Raw genomic sequence first — 19,536 nt, forward strand, 5'->3', positions numbered from 1 at the left:
TAATTGTTTGATTACCAATTATGATTATAAATTAAAATATTTAACTCTGTACGTATAACAGACAAAACTTCAAGTAATCATCACACAAATAAAAAAAAAAACTCAACCATTTTTTACTGAATCGACTGCATATTTTTAACTCGTGTTAGTTAAGTTTAAAACTAATTATCTTAACAGAAGAGTTAAGTAAGTTTATGATTAATTATAAACTATTGTCCACTGTTAACTTATAACTGCCTTGTGTTTACTTAATTTGACTAGAGCGTAGAAGTATGGCAAAAAAATATTTGGGAACTCTAACTACATAATTTTTTACCTAATTTAAAAAATGTCTATATAACAAGAAATACAAATTAATTCAATTTCGGTATATTCTATGGCAAAATTTTAGGAGACGAAACTCCCTCAAGTCTCTCCAGATTACGGTCAATCAAAAGATTAAATCCAAAATGGACTGAATTAATTTCGTTGCCCATCTTTGAACAATGAAATGATATTAAATCATATTTTTGTTTGATTTCATACGAGGCTAATTGGAATGACAGTTTTAGAGAATGGGATACCGAATACCTTTATAAATCATCTGTTTAATAACGAAAACTATCATCAGTAACACGTACCCCTATATTTTTTTTACCAAATAATAAATGAGAAAACTACAACTAATTAAATGTTATAATAACAGGCACTAATAAGGAGAGTAATCATCGTCGTAGTAAAATCTAAATTCTTGTAACCAGGTATTCGCAGTAATTGTTGTTGGAGGATTTTTTCACAATGTCATAGCATTATTAGTTCGTGACAATCCCCGTAACCCTCTAAGAAATATAGCTCTAAAGATTTTTTTTTTTTGATTATCACTGATTTTTATCAATTTTTTTTTCTATAGTATCTTTATTTAAGTAAAAAAAAATAAATACCCTCTTAAAATGATTTCTAAATACACCCCCGGTGAATATTTTAGTAAACAAACGTCATCTTTATACATAATACATTTTACTATTATATTTTTTTGAATTTTCTTGATTTTAATAATTAAATTTTTAATATATCTTTGTTACACTGATTCTGATGTAATATTTTTCCTGTAAAAACACTTATCAAGTACCAAACATTTTTTATATAATATACAGTACCCCAAAAACTTACTGTTTTCATAGGAAATATTACATCCCAGGCATCCCAACTAGACTGGCTAAAATATCTGGTTTTACTATTGTCTATATATATTGTAACATTTCAATTATAAAAGCTATACATATAATATTTTGTGGTATTAGTATAGAATATACAATATGTACTTTTAAATGACTACAAAGAACATATAAACACTGAAGTATTTATGAACTGTATTTGTAATGTAATAAGTATTATATTTTAACTAAATTATTTGTTTTACAATGTTAAATTTATTCGTCTGTTAGACAACTCTAAAGTATTTAAAATGGACGTTACATCGATTTCTATATCTTTTTCAATTTTAAGTAATCCCAAGCTACTGAATCTTTCTTGTAACATAGTTGACTGAAACCATATTTTCAATCTTCTCATGGCAGAAGATGACCTGTGTTAAAAATACTTACTGATAATTCCACGGTTATATTTTATATTACGATATAAAATTATATTATTTTAAACCGTGCTTTATACATTTTTATACTTCAATCTACGATATTTATTATTAAATAATAAACAAAAGCTGTGTGTTAACTGTAAGAACAATAAAAAAATAAATAGGTTTAATTTACTGGACGGTAGAAAACATAGGATAATTTTAGGGGGGCCAATCCCCTCTAGTACCACTTTATTAGAACCTATGCTATGTGGAGTCGCAGTTAGGCGAAGCCTAGTTATATTTATAAATAATATACGATTTATATATTTGTTGAAAGAGGAATATATTGTGGATCAACGAAAGATAAATTACAACATAATTAATTACAATAAAATAATGAGTAATATTTTACTATAACAAAAACATATGCTAATGTATAAATAAAACTGTGTTCTAAAAATGTAAGACTTTATGCTTACAAAACGTTCTACCGAATAATACGACCTACTTAGAGTAGAGATATAGTATACCATAAATTCTTATCTAACAATTAGTACATTTACTTGCATGAAATTGTTTTTATGATAAATTAACACTAATATCTACGCAATAATTTAAGATTTTGATTTTTCTATAAAATTTAAAGTCAAATTTACATGTAACTAAAAGGATCATATAACAGTGAATTAGAGTTCAGGTCTATCTTTCACTGTTTATAATATATGAAATAATAATTCATGTATATTGTGTGTTAAGATCACAAATTTTGAAAGAAAAAATTTTTATTTCAATTACGAAAACTTAATAAAATAAATATTAAAAAACAAAAATTATTTTTAAATTACATTCTATTTAAGCTAGAATTTTTCTAGCTGTTACATCATATTTCAAACACGTACACGTGACTAATATAAAAAAATTAAAAGATAATAAATCTATTTGAAAGTATTAAAAAATTTAACATTCCTTTGACGGCTTTGTATAAACTACATAAATTTGCGTAAAATAGCAGTATAAAATCCTTAAGTTTGGAGTTTTAGTTAATTTCAAAGTATTTTGTAAAATAGTTTAAAAATATAAATGAATTATTTTATTTTTTAGTATTGATTAAAGAATATTAATAGTTATGGATCAAGTGATTTATGAAATAACATTTCAAATGTGTTTTATATTATCTACTACAGCAAAATATTTTAAGCTACATAACTTTTTATAATATCAAATATTTATAAGATTAAAATATTTTAAAGTTATTTTATTGTTAAATATAGATTTTAATATTTTAATTTTTTATGGAAATAAAATATTGATTAGTAGATTATATTATTGTTATTCAGTCAAAGAAAATTCCATTTCTGGTAACGAGTCGAATCTTATCAGTAATTCGGAACTTATCTTTATATCATCCCTAGTTCCTAATGTTTTAAAGTTTAGACGTCGTAATATAGTGGAAATTACAATTTTGATCTGAAGCATTGCAAATTTTTGTCCTACAATTCGTTAAAAAAATTATTAATTAAAATAACCTTTAATTAAATGTAGAATTGTATAATCAGAAAAACTGCAAACCAAAACAAATGGCTTCAAGTACTTACCAATACAGTTTCTTTGTCCAGCACTAAATGGTAAATACCCAAACAAAAATTTTGATTTATTATCTTCGTCCGAAAATCTTTCAGGATCAAATTTTTCAGGATCTGGATATAATTCTTCATTACGATGGATTACGTATGGTAATATAGACAACACTGTATTCCGAGGTATAATGTAGTTGCCTAAAATAGTTGTACAGTACATGTATTAAAAATATTTTCGCATCTATTTTAAGAAGACATTTTATTCCTTTATAACATGAATAATAATGATTTAAATAAACAAATAAAAAATTAATAAACATAGAAGTCTTTACCAAATGAAATGAAGATAGTTGAAAAGTAATGTAGTTATACATTATTTATGGAGGTTGAATAAATAATGTCCCACCCTATATTATATAAATAATTTTAATAATAAATTTTCTTTTTTATTAATGAATTTAATTGTAATTCATTTTTTAAATTTGTTTTTGTTAGTAAGACATTCAATAATTTTTGTTTATAATAGAAATGACGCTAATTATGGACTTATTTTGTTGTTTTAGTTCTCTGCGCCATTTCTTCAATGCATATTTAACAATTAATAGGTTTATTATCTTTACCAAAGTTTTGATAAGTAAAAAATGGCGATACTCTCAAATATAAGAAAAAATACATACTTAACTGTAGATCATCATTTAATTGACGGGTTATTTGTGGTACACTAGGATAAATCCTTAGACATTCTTTTATCACGTTTTCTAAGTATTTCATATTATTAATGTCTTCCATTGTCGCGTCTCTGTCCGAATCACCAAATATAATATACAATTCATCTCGAACTAATTTCTAAAAAATAATAACAAATTCACTTATTTATAAATTAATTATAAATTAATTTGTTTACTTGTATATCTTGGTAAATTCCTAATAGTAATAAAACTACGGTAAGATTGATTGAAGTTGTGTCATGACTTTCAAAAAGAAAAGTATCTACTTCTTCTTTAATATCATTATCAGTCATTTGATTTGGATATTCGTCAGACATTTTAATGAGGAGTTCCAAAAAAGATATTTTTTTCGATTTTGCTAAATAAATTTAATCATTAAAAAATATCAACCAGAAGCTGTGGTGTTATTTTATTTTTTCTATTGCTACAAACCAGTAGTGATATCTTCTTCTGAGGTTTTGTTGTTTTTTTTTTCACTTAAAGCTATTCGTTTTTTTTTGATAATCTAGTTTAAAAAAAAAAAAAATTACCCATTAAACTTATGTACAATTCTTTATTTGTTTTTTACTTACATCTTCGGTATAACGATGTAGTACATCAACAGACGCATAAAACATTTTGCCAGACTTACTTAACTTAAATATAAAATCATTCCATAGCCAAAATTTAAAAATCCTTTCAGTCAATGCCTTAGATGCGCTAAAAAATTACATTTTAAACATTTAGTACGTTGAAAAGAACTCATATTTAAACATGTATGCATAGACAAAATGACAATAGTTCATAAATTATTTCTCGGGTATCGTATTTATCCTATTTTATTGTATCTGCGATTGAGATAAAAAGAATCAAAGAAATAATATTAACCGTTTTTGATTGTTAAAATTTTATCTATTTCAACTAAGTTTATTAATGTATTCAAATAAATAGTATTTAATTTTTCTTGTTTCAAAACTATTACCTTTTAGTTGCTTTGACGTAATTTTGTGACTGTCCTTCTTGTGACCTCATATTAACACCCATAATTGTTTCTAGAAATTACAATGATTAATGTAAGTATTGTCATTTATCATTTATTATTTTTATTTTATGTAAACGTCGTATAATATAACAAAACATTGAATTTTAAACATTCATAAATTAGGTGAATAGAATTATAATAAGTATAATTTTTTTTTGTTAAATGATTTTTTTTTTCGAATTTAGAACTAATTTAGATATTTTTAGCAAACTCTAGGAAGTAAAAGATCTATTGATCGTGTAAAATTATTAGTGTTACAATTAAAAAAAAATTAAACTATATTTACGACAAGCTATATCCAAAGAACACAGTATTATGTACTCTTTAATATTAATTTTTTTTTCATTTTGAGACACTTCAAGCAATTTTTTTGTTAAAATTTGCGAATGTTTGTTTATTGCAGGCATATACATGTCCAACGTTTGATAGTGAAACGTATTTGTGAGTAACTTTCGACGTGTAAACCATTTTGAACCTATAAAAATATATTTATACAAAAAAAATATTATAATTATATGCAATTTTTGTTCAACATTTGAATACCTGCACTTATTAAAAGTCCTTCATTTAGCCAAGGCTTCACCATGTTATATTCTGGTCCTTTAGTTATATGTTGTGTACTGGATAAAACTATCTAAATGTTATCAGATAATAATTAGTTAGATCATTTTTAAATTGGTAAAAAAAAACGATTTATTATTTTATAATTAATATTTTATGTATAAGTTTTTTTAAATATTAAAATATTTTTGATTTTTTCTAATCATCGTTTATGTTTTTATTTCTAGCTTATTTATAATATTTGATATAACTTTTGAAGTTATATACATTTATAGACTTAAGCTGGAGGAGAAGTGATACTAAGAAATATTTAGTGATAAGAATAGCAAAATTCACACCTCATTTCTTGTCATAACATTAAAATATTTAGAACTTCTGAATTACTTTCTAAAATATGTCATCAATCATTATTTTTTTTTATTAGATCATTACCCAATAAATTAGTTAAATATGTATGTTGCAATCTAAAAAAATAAAGTTGACTACCCTTAAACGCTATAAACGATATACATTAAAATACTACATGATTGATAAATTGACAAAAACATGTAATTATAAGAAAATCAAAAACCAAAAAAAAAAAAAAATTATTAAAATTATCTTTATTATTTGACTAAGTAAAAGGTTACTGATAAAATAATTGCTGTATATTTACTTGTAGATTATAAGTTTAAAATTTGTTTAGGTATTATATTCAAAATATTGAACGCGTTGTGTTAATATTATAATATTATAGTTAAAAATTAGTTATTTGTTATCACGATTTTAAAGACAAGTTTGTTGTGGTCATCGTAATAGAAATATTATTGTGTATACTCATGTATATTATTCATACATATACGTAAAATAGACACATCTAATTGCTTATTACTTATCATTAAGAATTTGAAAATTTGTATGATTAGTATTATAATTTAAAAGTCATGGTAGCTATTGAAAATAAAAAAGTAATAATAAAAATATTGAGAACTTCATTAATTTTGAATCAATTAGAATATTACTACTAAGTTATAAAAAAGTAATACGTGCATCAACAAATTAATTTGTATTTAAGATTTTATCTTTTGACACTTATAGCTAAACGAAAAATTTGCTATCTTTGCAATATTTATGAATAAACAGATGAATTGGTGATTTATTTAACTAATAATTATATATTTAACTGTCTAATATAAATATATAATTATAGTACATATCGCTATGCGCAACGAATAAGACAGTATTAATCCCCTCTTGTGAGTACGTAAATGATCTTCTTCTTCTTCTGGCATGTCTACTCTCTAAGAGTTTTTGACGTCATTACTACACTTCGCCACCTATCTCTATCTTGTACTAACTCTCTCCAATCTTCAACACCAAGGGTTTTTAAATCTTCTTCCACCAGTCTAAAGGTAGACCTAAGAAAAGATGGATTCTTTTCTTAGGTCTACCTCTAGACTTTTTCCCTTGTGGTTTCCATTCCAACGCTACTCTAATTGTTTCGTCCTCTCCTCCTCTCATTACACGACCTAACCATCTGTATCCGTTTGCCCTTAATAAAGCTTGTTACTGGTGCTAGTTTTAACATATCATTCAACTCTTTGTTGTGTCTCCTCCGCCATTCCCCCGTGATTTCATCGATGATAGGTCCACATATTTTCCTCCATACTCTGTTCTCGAACGTCCTCAGATTTCTCTCTGTTTGTATAGTCGTCGTCCAAGCTTCGCAACCATACGTAAGAGTCGATCTTATAATAGCAACATACAGTCTTGCTGTTGTTTTCCTAGACATCATTTTGGATGTTAAGAATTTTGTCATTGCGTAGAAGGCTTTTTGGGCTTTATTTATTCGAATACTTATTTCCTTTGCTCAGTCATTCTTTGTGCTTAACGTTGCTCCCTCAGGTAAAAGATCAGATTTTCAAATAATTATATTAAATAAAAGGGAATTATTTAAGGTTTCTATATTAAAAAAATTATTTTGATTTGTTCATTTTTCAATAAGTTATGACAATTTTTAGAAAAAAATGTTGAAATTTACCGATTTACCGAAAAGTCATAATTTTTTGGGAGATTTTTATCATTTACGTCGAACGAAGGAACATTTTTCAATTTTTGAGGGAAATGTCTTCAACTAGATACGATTTTTGATAATTTTATGTAAATAAATAACCACATCATGGAAAAATTAAAATCTTCTCAGCTTCGCATCGAAGCTAATAATGTGTATTATTAAGAGTAAAATTTATATATTACCGAATTTTTTTTTTAATGATCACTAAAATTCAATAAAAAATAGCTTAACCCGCTTTTTAGCTTAGTAACAATTAGGGGAATGAATTTTAGTCATTAAATTTTTGTCCCACATGTAAAAAATAGGTTTGGCGCCCCTGTCAATGTATAGACAATTTGGATTGAATCGGAATTAAACTACTAAGAAAATTGATAAGCATAAAGCATGTAATCAGAGAGTAATTTTTATTTTTGATATCCTGAGAAGTGAGTTAATGATTTATTCGTTGCGCATATTGATATATACCACATAATATTAGAATGATTAGTGATTTTTTTTTTTAAGTATACGGAATACTTTCTAAATTATTCATATATAAAATTAAGATTTAAATAATAACTTTAAACACGTGCTTTATAGTCCTTGAAATTACTTAAATAGCTCCAATAGCACATGAACGATTTTATTCTGAAAAGAAATTATACAAAAAATATTGTTCTTACATTTTCCATTTGCTAACTATATAAATTCGAAAGCAATTGAAGCCAAAAAATGTTTCCGACCTAGAATTTAATAATACGTGAAAACTCTATTGTCGGACCTCAAGGAGGCATTGACATAATTACAGAAGAAATATTACACCTCCTATATCATCCCTAGATAAAAGTAACTGCATGGTGAAGATAAAATTTTTTTTGCTATAGAAAGTATTGGAAAAAGTTCTTTTATTAATTCTCCTTTAAAATGAAACTACACTATTTCAATACATGTCAAATTTTGTTTATACCACACTCTAATAAACAATATCGGTATTCAATACTTTTGAAAGAAATAAAAAATTGTTTTTTTTTTATAAAAAGAAGAAATATTTAAATTCCCCTTGTTTTTTTATAAATTTATTCTAAATTTTTTTAGGATTTTAAGGGGTGGATTTGAATAAATAAATACTTTATATCTATTGAATGCATAAATATATTAGGTAGACCGTTCGATTAATAAAAAATACTTTAATAATGAGAATTGATATTCAATATAATTTGGAATACAAATAAAAGTCAGACTTACTTTTAAATCTTTTGGATCTGATATTATTACATAGGGGCGTCCCATAAGATTTATATGGAAAATTCGACCATATTTTTTTTCAGCGTTTAAGAAAAATGAAAGTAACCCTGAAGCACAAAATAAAAAAAATGTATTAACTAAAAAGATTTAATAATACCAAGGAAAATCAAATTTAAAGCTTAAAAAACTGATGAGACAAGGAATAGGGTCATATACTAAAATTTATATTCAATATTTATTTTTTTTTATAATCATTAAGCAATTCCGGCTTGCTTTTGCAAGATTATAGGCATCTTAATGAATCGTTTAGATTTAAGGGTTTAATTAATTTTATAAGGTGTTAATCTACTTTATCAAACACCCTTTTATTCCAAATTTTTTTTTGTAATTAGTTTAGTTTTTTATGCTGATCAAGAATATATACAAAATTCAAACGATTTGAAAGTTACAGGAACTTTAATTTATGATTCATTTAATCCACAATAATTAAAAAAATTAGGATTTATTTTGGCTGTTTTCTGTTTATATATTCATATTATTGTATGAATTATTTAAATAATTAATTAATTTAAATATTAATTGTTAATAATTGTAATTATTGTTTCAAAATTATAAGCGTTACTATTTTTTGTTTAAAACGTTACCTTCTTTGGAACATTTTCTTAAAATGTTTAGTTTATTTTTATTTTTTAATGCGCAATTTCGATAAATAGCGCATGTTAGATAATAGCATGTCTATATTGTAAAACGATGTATGTTTATAATAACAAAAGTTATCGACAAACGTTTACTATTGCGGGATGCATTTCTTTGATCTAATAACTGTCGTGCAAATGTTTTAATTAGTTTAAATATTAAACTTAATGTATATTAACATTCGATCAAGAGTTTTATTTTTTTTCGTATAAGATTATTGACAAATAGTTATGTTTTAAACATTTAAATATAACTATCTCCTCATCGTGTAAGTTTATTTTTTGCTTCAATCAAGTTAATAAAAAAACTTAATGTAGCATTAAACCATTGAATCGATGCAATTTAATTTTGATAATTACGCAATATTATAACTGCATTATGCAACAATGCGATTTGAAAACACATCATTATATTATGCATTACTGAAATTTAATACAGTAATATTACATGAGAGAGGGTGACTACCCTTAGAGATGTTACTTGTTAAAATACTCACTGTATAATGGTAATCCTTTAAAATAGATTTTTGGCTATTATATCATAAATAAAAAAATATATATACATCTATGCAAAAACTGTTTTTGTAATTACACAATAAAAATTATGTCATTTAGCTTTATGTTTTTATTAAAATTTTACAATAAATCCATAATAATGAATAATAATAAAAAAACCGCATTTTTGAAGTATTTTTAGTTTTTATTAGGACCATTTTTAAAAGCTGTAATTTTCAAACCACTTGACGAAGCCAGTTTTTTCAAACGAGTATAAAAAACAAACCACATTTACGCTTTGAAAAAAAAAGTGTTTGGTTAAGTAGATTTCTTTCTTATTTATTTTTAATTTAAATATTATAGTCTTAAATTTAGCTTGAACAATACGCTCTTAATTTAAAAATAGACTCATGATATGCTATCAAAATGTAGTACTCTATTATAATTTAATAAGTGTAATGGATTAAGAAAAATATTTCTGCTCTCATATAATAAATGTACATTTTTCATACCAGAAGGTTCTGTTAAACCCAACTCGAATGATACTTTTATGAAATTCCAAAATCCTTTTGTCATAGACGGTAGTTTATCTAATAATTTTTGCTCCTTTGTTGGAAAATAAATATTTCTACAAACACTCATGACAAAACATGATATTACGGCATATATAACAAGCCATAATACATTCAAAAAATATAATTCTAACATTTTTTGTTAAAAAATTGATTAAACTTAATCTATATTTCTCTAACACGGTCTGTCAGGTAAAACGTTTTTGGTTAACTGAAGTGTTGTAGGATATATATGACTAATAATGGTAAGTGGGAATGAGCATTGGAAGGGGTTTAGTCTAAAAACATTCGTTTATTAAATACTATTTTGCCAATAACACTTTCACCGTTTTGTATAAGGAACATGATATTTATATTACGTTGCATATTATTATTTTATGAGTATAATTAAATGTTAAATAAATGTATATGCTTCTACATACAGTTCCTATTTATACAATAATTGTATATTATGTATAAGTAAATTATTTACTTTATGTATTATTATTTATTATTTTGTATTACGTATGAGTCAATTTTTTTAATATTTTTCACATTTTATGATAAATAGAAAACTTTGATTTATTCTGGGTAAATGAAGTCCGTTGTGTTTATTAAGTTATGTTACAACTTTTGAAAAATGATACATATGTATGATTATATATGATATGTTTAAAAAAGTACAGAGTGATTGATTAAAAACAAGACACTCATTTTCTCAAAAGCATTTAAGAATTAAAAATTTTGCGTAAAGAATAAAAGTATTTGGCTCAAAAACTCAAAAAAAAAAAATACATAGATTAATAAAATTGGGTCGGTACAATTCAAGGTTGGCAAAAAAGCTTACTACAAAAAAAAAATCGATGATCATTTGTGTGATAAATTCGTAAAACTTATAAAAAAATCAGAGTTATTTTTTGTAAGTTTTCCTTAGGCACAAAAAAAATGTGTTTAAAGTGTTTTCTTCATTTAAGATAACAAAAAAATATTAAACAAATATTTAAAAAAATAAAAATTAATAAACATATTTTTATTATTAATGCGGAGCTTAGTGTCTATATTTGTTTTTATTTCTTTGTCAATAAAAAAATTATTATTTTTGTTGAACCCGGGTCTTTTTTAGATAAAACCTAATAAATTTATCCAGGCAATAGGTTGATATAAAATCTGGTGAGTTTTTGGACTTTTTTAGATAAAACCCCTAAAACCTTGACGTCTTGTGTTAAAAAAAAACAGATTTTTGCCAACCCACGTATATACTTAATTTATGTATTAAAATGCTGATATGGATGAACGGTCATTGGATAAAAAAATTTTTAAATTGAATTTTTTTCATATCACTAAATTATAAATAGTAGTTTCTGTTTAAGAATATTAAAGTTGAAGTTTTTAATTTATGAAGAGATTAAAAAATAAATTATACTACATATGTATCATTATAGTTTTTTAAACCAATTATTTTTTCTCTTTACAAAATTTTAAAATTCTTAATAATTATTGAGGAGATGAGTGCCTTATCATAATCCATCACTCTTTATAATAAAAAAAAACATTATAAAATATTTTCAGTTATATATTAGGTAATAAGTACAATAATAAAATTTAATAATAATGAGCTAATGTTGTATAGTATTGAATTTTATAGGTGGTAGGTCATTAGCTCTCAATACTAATTCAGCGCTTAGTTTTATATCATTTTTTGTTCCTAGAGTTTTCACCTTCATGTTTCGTAAAACTGTAGCCAACATTGTTTTTATTTGGTACATGGCAAACTTCTGGCCTGTAACAATATTGTAATTTTCTATTAATTATCAAGGCTAAGTAAGTTAACACATTTGTTTTAAGCAGTTATGTGAAGTAAATTTCAAAAAGATTAAATTAAGTCAAGTTAAAAGTAACTTGAAAATAATATCTAACTTAATTTTTTTTTTATGTAAAACATCTTTTGTGGTGGGTCAAACCGGCTGTTGGCGTGGATATGCGTCGTTACAAGCGAATGACGACGACTCTCTTTACAACTCCGCAAAGTGATTCCCCTCTCTCATAATGTACTAAACTAGTATACCTATGCCATATGCATTGGTGCCCATTAGGGGGAAGGGCAATAGAAACATATCTCTCTCTCTCTTAAAAATGTGTGATTCTTGAAAAAAGTGGTTCTTTTTACGTAATGTATGCTAAAGGTGGACAAAACGTAATCCCCTCTTTTTATCAACATGCTGAACACGTATACTTATGGCGTATGCAGTGTTGTTCACTTTGGAACATACTGCCTGTGTTTTATTTGAAAGTAATAACTGTAACGATAAAATTTGAGTGACTGTGATTGTTTAAAACATAGTTTGACTCTTGCAAAAAAAGTAAAATTACACTATGTCATACAATCAAGTAGTAGTATCGACCCCTACATACATGTATTGTGATAAAGTACAGAATGAGTGTTATATAGAGATACATGATTATCCTTATAATTGTCTGCAATTTTATGAATAGGAAACGTAATAAGTAATGATTAAAAGAATGCCATAAAAAATTTGTCACCAGCGATATTGCAATCTAGTGATTCAAGTCAAGATAAGTTAATTATGTTTTTATAATTATGGCGTGCAATCGTGTGCACAGGGGTCTCGGGTTCGATCTCTAGGGAGCCAAAGAAATTTTTTCTTGTGATATTCTCATTACAATGTATGCAATTGATGCATTTACTAAACACCTCCTGAGAAATTTCAAAATCAGTATTGTATCAAATTATTGTTTTGCCTAAGTACAAAATGTACATTTAAGATAAATAATAGATTATAGGGAGTCGTACATGAGAAAAAATTAGAGCACTGTGAAATACAAACTTAACGATATTTTACTTCTACTATACTAATTTATCTTGATGTTAAAATGTTATTAAAGTTAAAAAAGTTTTAACTTAATTTTAACTTTTCAACTAGTTAAAGACCTATCTAGTTAATAACAATATAATTTATTAAAATTATTAAATAATATAACTCTTTTGCACTTTTGTGATACATTAGTATCCCAAGCAGATTTCATCATTCGTTTAACATTTTGTAAGAAAAAATAAAATAATTCAATAATAATATATATATATATATATATATATATAATTAATTAATAATTCCCTTCTCTCTTTTATATTCTTGTATGACCATATTGGTATCAAATATCAAGCACTACTAATTATTACTATAACAAAATATATATTAAAATTTAAAATAGTAACCTATACAATTTCTAGGCCCAGCACTGAAAGGTAAGAATGCATATGGATGACGTTCAATATTAGGTAAAAATCGATCAGGGTTGAACTCTTCTGGATTTGGGAAAAACGATTCATTTCGGTGTAGTAACCAAAATCCAATTGCCACGACTGTATTCGAAGGTATTGTGTATTTTTCTATTATTAAAATTATATTGTACAAAAATGTTGATATACTTTTCGATGTTTTGAGACTTTACTTAAATGAAGAGGGCTATTTAGTTTCCTCGTAATTCCTGGTACACTTGGATACAGCCTTAAAGTTTCCTTGATTACTCTTTCCAAATAATGCATTTTTTTAAGGTCATTTATGGTGATTTCACGATTGCTGCCTTTAAAAATATCATCTAGTTCTTGTCTAACCAAATTCTAAAAAAAAATAAATTCGTTTATAGTTTAGAACTGAACATAATGTTTTAAACATAAGTTATTTTGGGTAGCCTACTTATCTCAGTCGGGAAAACGGCATACCTCGGTACATAGGTACCGAGTTTCGAATCTGTAGCAATGTGCTATATAGGTTTTCTCACAAACTTTTAATAGTGGACGTGAAACATAAATAGTTAAATAAATAAAAAATTTTAGTAACACTTCATTAAGGAAGCAAAACTATAAAATATTGTACCCTCTGCTCCGGTTTCACTAAGTGTATTGAATTCTAAAAAATAAATGCATCATTTGCTAAATAACGAAAATTGTTTATTTTTGTGATACAGTCTTCCGGACAATATTTTTTTTTTAATTCATCAGTATTAAATAAGAACATATTAAATTATAAAAATACTGTCATACAATAATCCCAGTAAATTATGTTAGCTTAAATTACAGATTTTTCTGAGTTTGTCACCCCCTTCTCATAACCCTCCTCATTTAATAGATCTAATTAAAAAAAAAAAATACTTGCAAAAAAACATATTATTAGAATAATATAATTTAGGCTGAATAAGTTAAAAATATTGCTTCAAAAACACCTGTATATTTTGATATAGTCCCAGATTAATGAGTGCCATTGTTACAGCAATAGAAGTTGTATCATGTCCTTCAAATAAAAATGTGTCTACCTCTTCGCGAATGTCACTGTCGGCCATTAAAGTTGGATTTTCAAGGGATATTCCAATTAATAAGTCCAAAAAACAAACTCTTTTTATTTCTTCTTGTGCTATATTTTCTTAATTAACATTCGTATAACTAATTAATTTGTTAATTTATTGAAACATAAGAACAATTTAAACAAAAAATTTGAGTCTAAATTATTCTACTTGCCTCCTTAAAATATATTTATTTATAAATATATATATATAGTAATTTTTATTTGTGGCCAGGTTTCATCTAGCCTCTATATTACAACATAATAAAAAATTCAATTCAAAAATTATAACTCTGTGAGTTTTATCATTTATTCCATTGATATCTCATTTCATATAATTAAGATTATAATTATAAATAAGCATATAAATTAATAAAATATTTTATTTTATATTTAATAATATATAAATAATTAATAATTATTAAATGAAATAGAAATTGTTTACCATGTTTCTCCTCCATCTCAATTTTTGCGTTACAAAATAATTTGCGTTTTTCTTTTATGACCTAGAATTTATAAGTGTCAAAATTATATACGATACATATAAATAATTTAAATAGCGTAATTAATAATAATTAATATGGTTTTTATGTACATTATTTTGGTTTCAATAAGTTAATACTAATTAAAAGGTAAGTGTATTGCAAAGCATTGTTGTCATTTCGGGAAATATGGATGATGATTTACAATTTTTTTTCTTTTTTGTTAAATGGGAGTAGCAAAAAATATTCTTATATACAACCCCCTTTCAAGATGAAATTCTTATTATGCCACTATTGAATAATAGTAAAATAATAAAAAAAATGTTGGGTTGCTATTTAATCGATAAAATTTTTTTCTTTGGTGTTTTCTGCTTGTTCAGCTCGTTTTTTTTGCAAGAAAAATATCTTCACTTATTTACTGGTAAACATTTACAGAGGAAAAATTAAAAATTATTTTATTTAGGATAGTTTTAGATAACAATTTACAAAAAATGAAGGTCTCAGTGCAACAACCAAACAAGTGCAATTTTCAATAGAAAAAAACACAGAATTCGGTGTTTGTTACAATTTTTTTTAAAAATTGCCTTTTTTTATTTAGTTATTAACCTTATTATAAGCTAGTCCTTTATAATAACGAATAAATTAGTAAATGAGTATCGTGGTTTTAAAGTACCATTTTTATTACTATAAATCTGAGATTAATTTTATGAATTTTTGATGACATTTTATATACTAATACACTTTTTATTCAATATTCTAATTATTCACTTATGCGTTGTAAAAGTATTAGTTTGAATCGCGACATAGTTTCATGTTTTAAATTTTGTGTTAGTAATAGTATATAAGCAAATTCCTGTATATATTCACAAAAGAAAAAGTTGCATTTGGTAAAATTAGGTGAACATTTATGAAGTGAATTACCGCCATTCCGCAAGCATTCGGATCCATCGAAATGAAAGAATTACATTAAGAAATCTTATTGTGTTTTATCATATTGGCTATTAAAAAAACTGCTATAAAGTCACTATTGATATAAGTAAAAAAAATAAACTATTACGAAATAAATCTAAATAAAATATTTTTCAAATAGGTACGATATACCACTTTTTTTTATTAATTTATGATAAATGGTTATAGATGTATAGCTTGTAAAACTCTAGTATTCATTTTTAACTTAAATTTTAATTAATCCGGAAAAAATAAAAATCTCGTTTATGAATTACAATTATTTTATTTATTACCTATTGTTTTCCTAGTGTAAGTAGTGTATCAATATTTTTTTCTCGTACATATAATGAAACTTTATAACTAATAAAGATATTTTCTTAAATAATTTTCATTTAACATTATCTGTTACCTCATTACCATTAATTATAAAAATATAACTACTTCAAGTAATATTGATGACTTATAGGTTAATTAATAGAAAATGTTATGTAAATTAAATTTACATTAAACTATTTAATGTTTCTTTAAAACTTTTAAAACAAAATAATGTTTTTCGATATTATATGATACTTAGTTATCCCAATGGATAGAATAGAAAACTACCACGGCCCATCTGCTAGTCATAAAAGGCGACTAATGAGGTTGCGCCAGGTCGACAGCTAGCGTAAAATTTTGTCAAAAAGTATGAGAAGTCCTAAACAAAACTTTAGCCAACCCTAAGTAGTTGGAATTAAGGCGAGGAAAAAGAAAGAATCTTATTACCACAAAAAAATTGATGTATGTATATATATATATATATCAAAGTACATTTAAAATGGATTGGAAAATAGCTTACATATAGCAATTTCAAAGAAATCTATTATGTTTCTGAATTTCCTAAAAAATTGTGTATTATTAAGTTTTTATAACATATAATGAAATCATGTGTAAAGTCTTCAATTGCTTATTTTTAAATATTTCTATGTGTGAAATTTCTTAATTTTTGTTCTGTATCCTTAAATTACTACTATTTTTTTGTACTTTCAAGTTTGTTAATTTTATTTTATTAATATTTTTCAAATGTTACTTAGTTTTTAAATTTATTTTTTGTGAATTAACATTTTTAATTAATACTTATGATTGCCACCCTGAATAAATATTATATCAGTGTAAAAAGTGAATAATGTGTAAACGCTTAAAAACATCTTCCAATACACAAGTTTTACCTAAATATATAAATAAAATTTTCAAAAACTATTCTATAAAATAAAATCTTAACTGTACTTATTTATTTATAAAAAATTAATTTGCGACTTAATAACTCATGGAATTCATTATTATACGAAATTAGAATGATTTTAAATAAATTTGAGTGATTGTAATAAAAATAGGTTTTTAAGTTTAAAATAATAATGAATTTTTTAAATGTACAAAAAATAGATAATTAGATTTTTTTCAAACAAATTAAAACACCAAGTACTATTAAAATCAATACGATTATATTAACGCGGTTACATAAATTTATTTTATGTAGTAATGTTATTTTTTGGGGGTTGAACCAAACTTTTATTTTTTCATTCGAACCCAAACCGAACTAAACAATTTAAATATTTAATCGACACATTTTTTATAACATTATTAAGCAAATTTATTGTTATATTTAATCATATTTGTTTTGGTTTAATGATTTTTTTTTTAATTTTAAGTTTGATTTTCAAACTAAAATGAAGTCTAGTATTTAGATTTTCGAACATAACTAATTTTATTGTATATTATAATAAATATTACGTTTTCTGTAAACTTGTGTAAAATGTTTAATGATTTCTCGAAGTCTCTTCCACTTTTACTTAACTTAAATAGTGTTTCATTCCATTGCCAAAATCTAAAAATTCTTTTTATCAAAATTTTGCTCACTCTAAAAAAAAATATTAAAACTAACATTAGTATTAGTGACTAAGATCATAATCTCAAAGTTTCCAAATCTTAGAAAACTCTTTGAAAGTGTTAACATGATAATAATAACTATAATAAAAATATCGTAGTAAAAGGAATTTTACAAAAATTATTATAACAAATATTCTTATTTTGGTATTTATATTTTTAAAAATGCATAATTCCACTTAATATAAAAGTAATCAAACAATTAAAATTGTACAGGTTTCAATTGCTGAATAATAACGTTAAAATTTTCTAAATAAATTCATACATGTTTTAATTTTACTTACGTTTTAATGGCTGATACGTACTCGCTTGATTTTCCTTCTTGGGATCTTAAATTTACTCCCATGATTGTTTCTATTTAATTTTTTTTAATAAAGAATTAAAATAAATTATTTATGTTTTTAGCAAGATTAATCTAAAAAGTTTGTTTAATATATAAAATATTATAATTAAAACGTTTAAAAATACTTTTCTAAAACTTTGATTAAAAATGATTTAATATAGCTGATGTTTAATGAGCTTATTTCAAAATATTACTCCAATAAATTTCAATATATTAATTATTATTGCATCCATAAGTAATTATTGTCTTTAAGAAATAATTCTAATAATTTTGATTTGTGAGAGAATAAAATTCTTATTTTACCTTTCATTGCAGTGGGGAGTATATAATGACAAGAACGCACCAATTGGCGTGTTTTTGTTACCATTAAATCTTATCACTTTAAATAGAAACTTTGCTTTATTATTTATATTAAACTATTTTATTAAGAAATAATTTGTAAAGAGCAAGAAATTTCCTTATGTTTAATGTAAACTTTATGCTTAGTACTCTAAGGAAAAATGTTTTTCTAACTAAGGCTGTTTAATTATTATAAATATAATAATATATATGTATATATATATATATATATAAAATAGTATTTACCACAAATTATGTCCAATGAACAGAGAGTGACATGTGAGTTTATTTTTGACACACACTGGCTGTCTTTTGACGCTTTTTTAAGATTTTGCATCAAGTTATAGGAATGCTTATTTAAAGTAGAAATATATGATTCTAAGATTTTAAAATGAAAAGTATTAGTCAATAATTTTCTTCTCCAATGCCATTTTTCATCTAAAACATTTTAAAGTTTATTGTTAAAAACACATGTGTTTATTTAAAATAGCTCATTAATAGTATTCAAAAAATGGTATTACAAAAAAAAGTAATAAGATAAAACAATAAAATATAATTTATAAACAAATAAATTGATTTCATTTTTTATATATGAGGTGATAGTTTACATAAAACAAAATAATCTAGAATTAATTGAATAAATAACTTTTTAAAAAACCAAGCACAGTGGGGTCGCAGCATAATGG

At 24.4% G+C, this 19,536-nt stretch overlaps 1 protein-coding gene across 1 annotated transcript in view; it reads right to left on the reverse strand.

The window, feature by feature from the left end:
• Positions 1-2,369: 2,369 nt before the first annotated feature.
• LOC126902099 (uncharacterized) overlaps positions 2,370-19,536 on the reverse strand; it is a 42,587-nt gene continuing 25,420 nt past the window's right edge. The window contains exons 11-30 of the mRNA XM_050679122.1: positions 19,097-19,288; positions 18,453-18,522; positions 18,016-18,142; positions 15,264-15,324; positions 14,703-14,899; positions 13,932-14,100; positions 13,696-13,869; positions 12,078-12,240; positions 10,785-10,800; positions 10,422-10,617; positions 8,720-8,826; positions 5,425-5,515; positions 5,168-5,356; positions 4,822-4,891; positions 4,433-4,559; positions 4,293-4,365; positions 4,037-4,218; positions 3,810-3,978; positions 3,151-3,330; positions 2,370-3,045 (exon numbers count right to left, since the gene is read on the reverse strand). Coding sequence (XP_050535079.1) covers positions 2,885-3,045; positions 3,151-3,330; positions 3,810-3,978; positions 4,037-4,218; positions 4,293-4,365; positions 4,433-4,559; positions 4,822-4,891; positions 5,168-5,356; positions 5,425-5,515; positions 8,720-8,826; positions 10,422-10,617; positions 10,785-10,800; positions 12,078-12,240; positions 13,696-13,869; positions 13,932-14,100; positions 14,703-14,899; positions 15,264-15,324; positions 18,016-18,142; positions 18,453-18,522; positions 19,097-19,288 — 2,714 coding nt within the window. The 3' untranslated portion in view covers positions 2,370-2,884. The remainder of the gene's footprint in view (positions 3,046-3,150; positions 3,331-3,809; positions 3,979-4,036; positions 4,219-4,292; positions 4,366-4,432; positions 4,560-4,821; positions 4,892-5,167; positions 5,357-5,424; positions 5,516-8,719; positions 8,827-10,421; positions 10,618-10,784; positions 10,801-12,077; positions 12,241-13,695; positions 13,870-13,931; positions 14,101-14,702; positions 14,900-15,263; positions 15,325-18,015; positions 18,143-18,452; positions 18,523-19,096; positions 19,289-19,536) is intronic.

Source organism: Daktulosphaira vitifoliae, unplaced genomic scaffold, assembly GCF_025091365.1.
Source record: "Daktulosphaira vitifoliae isolate Bord-2020 unplaced genomic scaffold, ASM2509136v1 Scaffold_3, whole genome shotgun sequence".
NCBI lineage: Eukaryota > Metazoa > Arthropoda > Insecta > Hemiptera > Phylloxeridae > Daktulosphaira > Daktulosphaira vitifoliae.